General features: G+C 38.1%; 1 protein-coding gene across 6 annotated transcripts in view; it reads left to right on the plus strand.

Moving 5' to 3' along the window:
* Window positions 1-12,684, plus strand: part of ETV1 (ETS variant transcription factor 1) — a 102,778-nt gene that overhangs the window by 53,430 nt on the left and 36,664 nt on the right. For all 6 annotated transcript variants that reach the window (XM_077997006.1, XM_077997004.1, XM_077997007.1 and 3 more), the window contains 2 exons: window positions 717-905; window positions 4,919-5,166. In XM_077997006.1, the coding sequence (XP_077853132.1) occupies window positions 717-905; window positions 4,919-5,166 (437 nt within the window). The remainder of the gene's footprint in view (window positions 1-716; window positions 906-4,918; window positions 5,167-12,684) is intronic.

Consider the following 12,684-nt stretch of genomic DNA (forward strand, 5'->3'; position numbering starts at 1 on the left):
TAAAATCTAGCTTACTCATTTTATTATTTTGTAATTGTGAGTGTTTAGGAGTTAGACTGTAATAGGATTTTATTCCTAATAACATTATTTTGTACTTATTCTCCAAGAAAGTTTAAATATATCAGACATTTTAATTTACCTCATTAATCTTCATTATTCCATGTGAGGAAGTTAAGGCCAAGCATCATTTATTTAATATAATAAAATGAAAATAAAGTAAAAGCATTGCCTTCTTAAAATCCCACCAGAAATAAAAGCAAGCCAGGTATAGTCTCTACCTTATTAAGCTGATGTTAGTTATTGTTTTAAAATCTTATATAATATAAAAGAAAAATATAGTCTTAGAACTATTTAATGATTCAGGAAAGATCTATCAAACTTTCTTAAATAGGTATATCAAGAGTAAATGGAAAAAATACCACTACTTTTCTGGACAGTAATTTTCCTTATACTAAGTTGTTTGTATATGCATTAAAAATACACATTTAATATTTGTGCTGTTACAAGGTTTTGCATTAATTATCCTATTTTCTGTTTAAGGGTGTTGTGATTTTTGAAGTGTATCTGTTCTGGATTTAAAAAACAACAGCAACAACAAAGTTTTCATTTCCATTTGACTTAAGTCTAAAATATCTTTTCTTCCTTTGGATTAGAAACTTTTTTAAAAAATAGCTCCAAAGAAAGAAATGTTCTCTTTTCTTTTGTCCCCTGGGTAGTGCCTATGATCAGAAGCCACAAGTGGGAATGAGGCCCTCCAATCCCCCCACACCATCCAGCACGCCAGTGTCCCCACTGCATCATGCATCTCCAAACTCAACTCATACACCGAAACCTGACCGGGCCTTCCCAGCTCACCTCCCTCCATCGCAGTCCATACCAGATAGCAGCTACCCCATGGACCACAGGTAACCTGCAGATACCACTTTTCTAGAAACTGTTTTTTGCATTCTTGGAAAAAATTTCTATTAACAGTTCTGAAGACCTAGAGTAGATTTAAGGTGAGCCTATTAATTTTGCACATCTGTGCAAAATATTTTTAGAAAGAGCTCACTCTATCTATACTTATAATTTGTGGAGAAAGTCATTTATAAACATTCCTTTTATAAACATTTAAATTGGTTGCTAAAATGGAAAATTAATCTATCTACTGACATTTGAGCATTTCCCTTTCGCTTTGCTTGAATTAAATTGCTTCACTTAAACTTTAAATCAGATCATCCCACTTTTATGAGCATATGTGTGTACTTCTTCTGTAAAGTTAGGAGACTAATTTTAGTAGGTAGCTTATGGAATTAGGTTTTTTACCTTATATTGAATGGTTCAGCTGTACATAGTTTTGCAGAATAGAACTTATTTGATTAAAACTGTTTACCATCCTTTCCAAGTGATGAATATTTAATATCAGTAGACACATGACTCTGGACACTGAGAATATACAATTAAAGAGATAGAGACTCAATTAGTATTACTTAGAAAGGAGCAAGACAGGAAACATAGCATAGATCTAAGGAGAATACTGTGTTAGGTAATTCGTGACTCCTTGAGATTAAGAAATTCATATTTAAATAAAATATGAAATAAAACCTGTAGAGGTTCTGAGATGTACTACCTTAATATACAGCTTAAAATCCAGGTTGCTCATATACAGCAGCTCTCCTTCTTTATCACTTCTGCCTTGTGCTGCTGTATGCAGTGGTGTGCTGGTAAATGTTTAGCAATATTTACCATTTACTGGTAAATGTTTAGCCTGCATGGGAGAAAAACAAAAAGGCCTCATCAGTAGCTTTTGCTGGGTCTGTGATGTACATATTGCTTTCATGGCCCACGATGAGCCATCACTGTGACAACCCTGAATGCCGACTTGCAAAGATGCAATAGCACAGCATAATGTAGTATTTCTAGCATACGGATACGGGAGACATAAGTAACCTCAGGTGTATAACTGGTAATGAAATGTAGTAAAATAATTAGAAAGTGATGAGTATTGCATTTTTATCTTTTGTTTTTAACATTTTTTTGACTGTGAAGTTGTATAATTTAACTCCTAATAGTGGCTGTGTTTAAGAACTGGCTCAAAAAATGCCTGCAAATTTAACAATAAGTCAGTGCAAACTGGCTCTGAGACACCATTGTAAAAATAACTCAGCCAAAGGAATCTTCTAGATCATCAGAGGAAAGCAGAAGATATGCCACTGGCAACTTTCTGAAAATAAGGGAGCACTCAAGTCTGCTTTTTATAGGTTTTTTTCATGGGACTCAATCTCAAATTCAGAAACTCATTTTGCTATAAAGGGCATAAGATGAAAGCATTCTTTACAATGTGATACAAAGCCTTATCTTTTCCACTCTTGTATCCATCACTAGGTCCTCTTGTGGGGTAGTTATTAAATGCTTCCTATTATCTTTTTCTTCTCACCCCGTAGCCTTGAGACTTTGTCAGAGTGCAATGGTATGTCCATCTGTGTAAACAGTTTTGTAAATACAGATGAAAGAATTCTTATTGCAGGGTGGGCCATTAAACAGATGCACATTGTGCACAGCTAAAAGGGAACAAAAGTATGAACAAACAAAGTTTTATTTCCTCCACTACTGGTGACTTCTCGGAGTTCTCGATAACTGAATCTCACTCTTCTGATCAGTGCCAGAATTATAGATTGTATAATTCACTTTTTGTGCAAACTGGTTATTTCTTAGGGAAGGTGACTGCTGAATAAGCAGTGTGCCTGGTTTTAGGTGACCTAACTTGAAATGCTTTAGCCAAATCCATTTTAGTTTCTCTACTTGAAGTCAAATATTTGAGACTGAGAACAGCCGGCCCGGAACTCCAAGAGGGAAGCTCAGGGTCTTTTCCCACTGACCCCTGACTGAGTTTTGAGGACAGTACCAGCTGGCCAGTCCCAGGAAAATCTCTAAAGCCGTATGTTTCTGAGGAGGATTTCTTAGAGGGCTCTGGCCAACAAATGACAGTCCCTCAGTTATAAATGGCAAATTTGCTCTGGGAACAGATCCTTTCCCCAGAACACCCCCTCCAGCCAGGCACCCCACTTCACTCTGGGAACGCTTTACGGCCAACTGGCCTGCACCCTGCTTCCTTTCGTCAGCCTCACTCTGCTCCTCGGGCCAGCCCTTTGGCACTTTTTCCTGAACCCACTGTGCAGGAGCCCTGTCTCTCTTTCTCAGTGTTTCCACCACTTACACCCTGTTTTTCTTTATCCGGGAGTTCATCAGCATGTTCTCTGTATCTGTTAACTCCTTTCCAGAAGCTTCTTGAATCACTTTCTCTTTACCATTGGTCAGCGGCTCTTAAGAATTACACCGAAACCTTGCAACTTCTGGGAAGCATGCGAGTTTGATATATACATGTTCCCCAGCAACTTCCAACTGGAATCAGGTCGACTCGTAAAAACAAATGGCTTGATTCCTTACAAAGCTTTCAGTTACAAGTATTATTAACTTCCTTTTAAGGCTTCACAAGTAAGCCAGTTTCTTATTTTAACTTTAAGTTACAATTTTCTGATTCACTCCTTGACAGTTCTTAATGATAATTTCTGTTTCTTTTTTTGGCTAATGAAATAAGCAAGAGAAGGGAAATGAATGCAGTGCCAGTCAGCCTAACTGCTCTGCAATATCCGAGTTTCTAAGTTTATTTTCTGCAGGTGTAGGTGGAATTTCAGTGCTTTCCATGACCGCCAGTGAGCCTAGAGTTAAATCACAGGATGAAGTGTTCTTAGAAATGCTAAAGCAATTGCTTTGCCATTCTTTAGCTTTTACCTTATTTTCATTTAACATTACCGAAATTAAATGCTAACTTTCCAAATTAAAGTCTCAGGAATACTTTTAGTAGGGGGGTTAATAGGCTTATATTTGCTCATAGAAATGTTTTATAGGTTATTTTTAAGCACTCCTGGGGCATTTTTAGAGCACTTTTAAATCTTTAATTAATCCACATCTTTGTGGTGGGTCAATGATATTATGGATGAGAAACACAGAACAGTACGATTAGGTGATTAGCCAATCGTTATAAAGTATAACCAAGAACAAAGAGGCATAGGACTCATTTCTAGCCTTCTGCCGAGGTCTCAGAACTTCCTCATATCCTAACAGCGGGACTTGCCCCAAATCTATACAACACTATATGTTATTTTCACCTTTGGAGATCAGCTGTGTATTTACGCTTATTTTTATCACCCTGATAATGTATTTGAATCTATTGGAAGCCAATATGGTCTGCATTGCTGTTTGACAGTAAAGAGGTAGTCTTTTTAAAACCAGCTTGGGTTTGAGTCCTTATAATAAACAGTTTTGTTTATTGCTAAAAGACAATGTTAACTAGGACATTGTTGAGGAATTGAAACTCCTGCTGATTTAAGAAGAGTCATTCCTCTCTTGCTTCCTCAGCAATGGATAGTAATGGAAGGAAAACCAATAGGTAGATTTTTGTTTGTTTGGTTTTTTGTTTCTTGATCAGTTTGGTAATAGAATTAAAAGATCAGACCCTATTCCTCCCTCCCCTTTTTTTTCTTGTATATAATCATTTCAGACCCCTTTGTGTAGAAATTATCAGTGATCCAATTGATTTAGAACTGGTCGTTTTAGCCATTAATGGGTGTGTGTGTGTGTGTGTGTGTGTAAAATCCTCAAAGTTGTTCATTGCTCTCCAATCTTTACTCAAAGTACATCTTTAATTCATATACTGCAACAGTGCTGCAAGAGACTGATTAGAAGGGGAATATAAGTCATATGATTAAAAAACATAGAGCTACTAATCCAGGAAAGAAAAATGTAATGCTTGTTAAAGATTTACACTTCAGGTCAGCTGGTATCATGTTCGTTCACTAAGAAATGAAAAACTGTATCAGTATTTTAAAGAATATTCCATGTTACCATTTCATCTGAAACACACTCTCTTATTCCCTAGATTTCGCCGCCAGCTTTCTGAACCCTGTAACTCCTTTCCTCCTTTGCCGACAATGCCAAGGGAAGGACGTCCTATGTACCAACGCCAGATGTCTGAGCCAAACATCCCCTTCCCACCACAAGGCTTTAAGCAGGAGTACCACGACCCAGTGTATGAACACAACACCATGGTTGGCAGTGCGGCCAGCCAAAGCTTTCCCCCTCCTCTGATGATTAAACAGGAACCCAGAGATTTTGCATATGACTCAGGTAGGCCCCTGCTCTACTCAAATTACATTCAAGGCACCTTTTCACCTCCCCTGGCACATTGGTTAGTGTTGGTATCAGACTGGGTAGCTCCAGACCATTTTTTAATGAGATCTTTCAGATATTGTCCCTTCATTGAAACTTCATCTACATGTAAAGATTTAGACTATCAAGTCATTTTGACATGAGGTGATGTTGAAATGTCTGGAAACAAAACCAGTTCAAAGAAAAATACACTTTACAGAATCATGCACAGTCGCAGCTTGAGAGGGACATTGCAATGTTTTTTCTTAATTCTGCACTTTTTTTCTTCTTATTTTGCTACTACAGTGCTACTTAATAACATTGTTTACAGAAAGTAATATTCTTCTGAACTAGGTCACATATTGCTTATAACATTTTTTAAAAAATTACTGAGGTCCTGGTGTGGCATGTCACGCCTGTAATCCTAGCACTTTGGGAGGCTGAGACCGGCGGATCATGAGGTCAGGAGATCGAGATCATCCTGGCTAACACAGTGAAACGCTGTCTCTACTAAAAATACAAAAAAATAGCCAGGCGTGGTGGCAGGTGCCTGTAGTCCCAGCTACTCTGGAGGCTGAGGCAGGAGAATCGCTTGAACCCGGGAGATGGAGGTGGCAGGGAGCCAAGGTTGCACCACCGCACTCCAAACTGGGTGACATACTGAGACTCTATCTCAAAAAAAAAAAAAAAAAAAAATTATTGGTGGCAAAGATTCTAAGTGTTCTTAAGTAAGAATTCTCACATATTAAGAGGGGAATAACACAGATTATTCGTAGAGCTTAGCTTTGTCTCTGTGAGCTAGAAAGTAGTACAAAGCTGCACGTCAAGTAGGGGAGAGGGGTTTCCTGAAAGGAGGGAGGGTTTAAAATCTTTTCCAAGCCGTACACAGTGGCTCATGCCTGTAATTCCAGCACTTTGGGAGGCCGAGGTGGGCGGATCACAAGGTCAGGAGATTGAGACCTTCCTTGCTAACATGGTGAAGCCCCGGCTCTACTAAAAATACAAAAAAATTAGCCGGGCGAGGTGGCCGGCGCCTGTAGTCCCAGCTACTCAGGAAGCTGAGGCAGGAGAGTTGCTTGAACCCAGGATGCGGAGCTTGCAGTGAGCTGAGATCGCGCCACTGCACTCCAGCCTGGGCGACAGAGCGAGACTCCGTCTCAAAAAAAAAAAAAAAAAAAAAAAAAAAAATAGTACCACCAACTTTACCAATATTTGAACCTTGAGACTTTAGAAGAATTACTTAACTCTGCTGAGTTTTTCCTTCTATAATCTGCCAAATCAGGACATCTGTTTTTAACACATCTCAGGTATTTTGAAAAATAATCTATGAAATACAAGCTAATGTTTATAAGGTTACCATGTACCTGTAAAATATTGTTAACATTATTGTATCTGTGGTCAATAGATGGTTGTGGATGTGGACATATCATTTCCTTTTGTCTGGATATAAAGTTTGGGCATTCTTTAGGAAGCGACTGTTGCTTCCTCTGCTGAGTTTTTCTTTTTCTTTTTCTTTCTTTTTTTTTTTTTTTTTTTTTTTGAGACGGAGTCTCGCTCTGTTGTCCAGGCTGGAGTGCAGTGGTGCTATCTCGGCTCACTGCCAGCTCCTCCTGCTGGGTTCACGCCATTCTCCTTCCTCAGCCTCCCGAATAGCTGGGACTACAGGCACGTGCCAAGGCGCCCGGCTAATTTTTTGTATTTTTAGTAGAGACGGGGTTTCACCGCGTTAGCCAAGATAGTCTCCATCTCCTAACCTCGTGATCCGCCCACTTCGGCCTCCCAAAGTGCTGGGATTACAAGTGTGAGCCACTGCACCCGGCCCCCTCTGCTCAATTTTTGTATCATTAGTCTACCTGAGTAAAGAAAACTATCTCCAGGTCTTGAGTTACCAGTTTGCATATAAGATTACCTACTTGATAATGAACTGTCCTTAAGGCTCTTCAACAGAGAACCCTATGACTTAGAAGTCTGCTTCTAGTCATCCTTCTACACTGGCCAATAAGATCAAAGGACGAGGGGAACTGGCCCTCTTGAGGCATGCCTCAACTTCTAGAAAGCATGCGGGCTCCCCAAGACCTATGAATTCTCTGCCCAAGTGGCCTTAAGTCTACTTCCAGGGCCTGAGTAAGTTCATCCCAGGCCCTGTTTTCTGAAAAGCAGAACACATTGCTCCTATATATAGCCCTAGATTCAAGGGTGAAGGGCAGCTGTTTGTGAGGGCATGAGGATGAATCTTGATATGTGAGACTCTTACAGTGTGGCCCAATATTGAGCTCAAGGATAGGAAGAGACACAAAATTTAGGGTGTGCCAGGATCTGAAGACTGGGTACTGGCTCTCTTCATACCATACTCTTCCTGGATCATTTTAGAGATTTCCTCAACTACTAAATTTGACATAGCTGCGAGGTTGTTATGGTATATAGTTGCAAAGATGAGGAGACATCTTATTTATCACTTTGCTTGACTGATTTATAATTTAAGAAATTTTAGCAGATTATATAAGGGTCTTCATTTGAATTTTTGCCCCAGGGTCTGTAATTTGGGGAGTATCTTGAAATTCCCCTTGTGGTTTCAGTTTAAAATCTTTTGTATCTGTCCATTGGTGTCTATAATGAAGAACCCTGCAATACAGTGGGCTTTATTGTAAATAGTATACATTTCTCTCTGTAAATTTCAAATACTGTTAATTAATATTATCCTTATTCCCCAAACCACATTTTAATTTGTTGTAGTTTTAAAAATTAATCATGATTTCAAGAAACTTTATGTGGAAATCATATAAATTATCTCAAATAATCATTCCAAAGAACATGTATAGCATAGCACTTAAAATGTTTCTTTTTGTACTCTAGAAATTTTTTTTTTTTTTGAGGTGGAGTCTCGCTCTGTCACCCAGACTGGAGTGCAGAGAGGTTCATTCTCAGCTCACTGCAACCTCTGTCTCCCGGATCCAAGCGATTGTCCTGCCTCAGCCTTCCAAGTAACTGGGATTACAGGCACCCACCACCACGACCCTCTGATTTTTGTATTTTTAGTAGAGACGGGATTTCACCATGTTGGCCGAGCTGGTCTCGAACTCCTGACCTCAGGTGATCCGGCCGCCTTGGCCTCACAAAGTGCTGGGGTTACTGGTGTGAGCCACCATGCCCTGCCTAGAAATGTTTTTATATGTATGATACCAAAAAGAGCAACATTGAAACTCTTCTCTTTTTTTTTTTTTTTTTTTTTGAGACAGAGTCTCGCTCTATTGCCAGGCTGGAGTGCAGTGGCGCGATCTTGGCTCACCACAACCTCAGCCTCCTGGTTCAAGTGATTCTCCTGCCTCAGCCTCTGAAGTAGCTGGGATTACAGGCATGCTCCACCATGCCCAGCTAATTTTGTATTTTCAGTAGAGACGGGGTTTCTGCAGGTTGGTCAGGCTGGTCTCAATCTCTTGACTTCGTGATCCACCCGCCTTGGCCTCCCAAAGTGCTGGGATTACAGGTGTGAGCCACCTCACCTGGCCTGAAACTCTTTTCTTAATTCTGTTGCTCCATGTATATCTTCTCCTCATATTTATATTGTATATACAGTTATATGTAGTGTGGTATTGAGAATGTATAACTTTTCTTAAGAAGATGTGAACCTAATGGAAAAGAGATTTTACGATTCTAATAAGGGCGAAATATAGAATCTTGTGCTGTAAGAATTACATTCGTACATAATACGGACTTCAGAGCCAGTCACTCTTTGACCCTCAAAAGCACAGACTGAGTCATACATAATCTTCAAAACATAGTCCAGCATCGGTTTTTGAAGGTATGTATGGCATCTCTTTTGTAAGTATGCCATGTCTTGGAGATTACTTATAAAATACTTACCTAAAAAGCTGTTAATTTTATATTGTATTCTCCCCTTTAAACTATATTTAAAATTACCAAAGTTGTATACCACCTTTGAGTTCTAATTTCAATATTGCCAGTAGGATACAGTTGTGTTTTGCTTGAATAGGTAAATGGTAAAATTATATCCTTCTGATAGGATTTAAAATAAATATAGTAACCCCATAACCAGGGCTTATGAAAACTTAATCTGTGGGTATCAAAATGTATTTTGCTGGCCATGAAATTGCTGCAGTTAAGTTGACACATCTGTATATGTCATGCATTGCAATCAAGAAGTATGATCTGTAGATATTTTGTTTGCTTGTTTTTAGTTTTTTCATCCCTGCTGAAAGTACACTTAATAACCTTTGAGGAAATCTAATGTATTTATCACTGAATCACTGATTTCTTTTTTCACTTATTGGTGTTGAGCAAATAGCACATTAGGAAGCACATAGATTTATATGTGGTTTAAAAACAATGTAGAAAGCATTTTCTTTTGTATTTGTATTTGTATTTTGAGACGGAGTTTCATTCTGTCACCCAGGCTGAAGTGCAGTGGTGTGATTTCGGCTCACTGCAACCTCCGCCTGCCAGGTTCAAGCAGTTCTCCTGCCTCAGCCTCCCAAGTAGCTGGGACTACAGGCATGTGTCACCATGTGTAGCTGATTTTTCTATGTTTTTAATTAGAGACGGGGGTTCACCATGTTGGCTAGGCTGGTCTCAAACGCCTGACCTCAAGTGATCTGCCAGCCTAAGCCTCCCAAAGTGCAGGGATTACAGGCATGAGCCACTGCGTAAAGAGCATTTTCTAAGTCAATTACGATCTCAGCATCTACAATCCAAAGGCTATTCTTATGGAAGGCCTTTAGAACTCTTTATTGCTTAATTCTATACACCATAAATGTTGTGAAAATAAAAGAAGCCTCATAAGGGAAAAGGTAGCATGATTGTGCTCTAATAAAGCCTGACATTAATTATGACATGGGAAATGGAAGGTCTATTAGTTATAATTATAATTACAGGAATGCAATTTCAACTGCCTAATCTTTAAGATAAAAAATGCAAAATACTATGTTAGTAGAGTAGGATTTTTTATTCAGGAGAAAAGGAAAAAACTTTGATCAGAAGACTGTGAGGAAACAAGAAATAGATATTTAGGGCCAATTTGATGAACCAGTACAGTATGATCATGATTGTACCATACTAGGTTCTAAAAGATCCAATCCAGTCCATCTATTATTGTCCCTTTCCTTCTCTTCTCCAGCCTATTGTACTGCATAAAGCAGTACACATTTTTTGTTGTTGTTGTTGGTTGGTTTTTTTTTCTAAATCCAACATTTTTTTTTCCATGGCTTTATGGCCAAATGCCCACATAAGAAGTATTAAATACACATTGAGTGCTTCATCTGGAGGGCCTCATGGAGATTCCCGTACAAAGTATCCTATTTTCTTAGAGTCAAGACTGTTTTCTCATTTTCATGACCACATATGAGGTTTTTCAAATTCATAATGTCCAGTGAGTCAAATATTTCAGATGTTTATAGCAATATATTTTATTAGAGCTGAATGTGTTAGTTGGTTGGTTGATATTTTGCTTTTTTTGTTTCATTTTATTTTACTTGTTGATATCTTACAGTAGATTGTTTGTAGAGGGGTAGTGGGCACATGAAACTAAACTTTGACTTTAGAAAATATCAGCACACAATGTTCACATGTTTTGATGGGGCTAATTTCACTCTCAGGAATTTATTCTAAGAAATAGTGAAAGATGCATAGTGAATGTTTGAGAGAGACAGAGAGAAAGCGAAATATTAAAAATATATACTAGGTGAATGGTAAAGTAAGTTATGGGTACCTGTAAAAGAAATATTATGCAGCCATTAGAAGTGAGATTTTTGAAAAATATTTAATGAAATGAGACTACTGAGTTTTTAAAAGTATATAAAGCATAACATAAAGCATAACTCATGCAAATTAAGAGCCAGTGCAGAAACACCGTGGCTGTATATAGGTGGTGATATTATAGGTGATATTTTTTATCTGTGAAGTATTAACATTTTATATTTTAACAATGCTTATGTTCTGCTTTCCTAATCAACCAGAATAAGTATTTTTTTTCAAAAAAATCAATCCATTTATAGTTGAAGAAGACAAGTGTCCAAACTCATTATGTCAGTCCTATAAGTGAAAACAAGTAAAGGATGTTATAGTCTCGTGCGTTGTAAGCATAAATGACTTTCTATTGGTTTGAGTCTTGGACTGCCTTAGAGGAGGGAGGGAAAATAATGCCCTACTTAGTGGGATTCATGTTCCCCTTGCACAGTGCTTGCAATCCTACCATTAGGATTTTATTCCTTTGCACATTGTAGTATTTTAAAAATCTTAACCCAGGAGTTGGTTGGAGGAATAATATACATTAATAAGGTGTTTTTAGCCCTTAAGACCTATTCTGTTATCCTAATTAGTTTAAACAATGCTTCTCGGCCTTGTGGTGGAGCAACTTAATCATGGTAGGGAATGAAGAGAGGAAAAGAAGAACTTTCAAAGGCAAGAGGAAGATAGCTAAAATAAGAAAATGAAGGACAATGCTGCGAACTTTGAGCTTAGAGAGAATATAAAATAAAAGCAGAGGGTAGGGGTGAGAACTCAACATCATATGTTTGCCAAAGAAAATGTTTTTGCATTTTTAAATTGTATTTCTTAAGGCCACTCCTGCCCCTAATGATGAGGCCTTTTTTCAATTTGGAGGCACGTAACTCTTTGGCGGCAAATGTTGTTCGCCCTATTTTAAATTGGGACGTTGATACAAATAAATGTTTCATAGAATTCTAAATCCTTTTATCATGAAAGCTCTTGAAGTTCACCTACTTCAAACTTCTTCTCCACACCCAAATTTTACAGATAAATATCCGAGGTTCATCCAACTAAAGTAACTTACCGTCAGTTACACAGATATATTGTGAAGCAGCCAAAACTAAAATTAGGATTTTCTAATAGTTAGTTTAGTACAGAGTTCATGATTTGTCTTTCTACATACTTGTTCAGATTAAAGGGAAATACTGAGTGTTTTTGTATGGTTTTCGAAGGCTCTTCATGATCCAGGGCAGTAAGAGCATCTGCTTGAAGATGTGAGATGTGCTTTCACTAATTTGGGAGGAGCACATTTCACATTAAATAGTGCTCGCATTTTACTCTAAATGTTAGGTGTTCACTGCAGTGAGGTAGAAAACTATAGCAATTCAATGATATAAATGAGGAAGATGCATTCTGCTTTCTTTTAAAAAATATACCACAAGCATTCTAAAGAACAGAGATTATCAAAGAAGTGATCTTTTGTGATCTTTTGAGATTATCAAAGAGGAGGTGCTCCTTCGAAAAAGGCTGAAAAATAATGAGAAGAAAAAGTGGCTAATTAACGACTCTTCCAAGCTCTAAGTCCTTGATTGCATGAACTTAGAGCTTGAGTCTTCTCATTGGACCTCACTCTTTCTTTCTTAATGCCCTTGATGGCTCAGTGGCTTACACTTCACCTTGAGCTGTGCTTTTCAGACCATAGTCAGCTGAATCCATTTTTCACGAGTAAGCTTATGAGGGACTACTGGATCTCAAACAGATGTAAAGAAAGCTGGT

This window comes from Macaca mulatta, chromosome 3 (genome assembly GCF_049350105.2).
Source record: "Macaca mulatta isolate MMU2019108-1 chromosome 3, T2T-MMU8v2.0, whole genome shotgun sequence".
NCBI classification, from domain to species: domain Eukaryota; kingdom Metazoa; phylum Chordata; class Mammalia; order Primates; family Cercopithecidae; genus Macaca; species Macaca mulatta.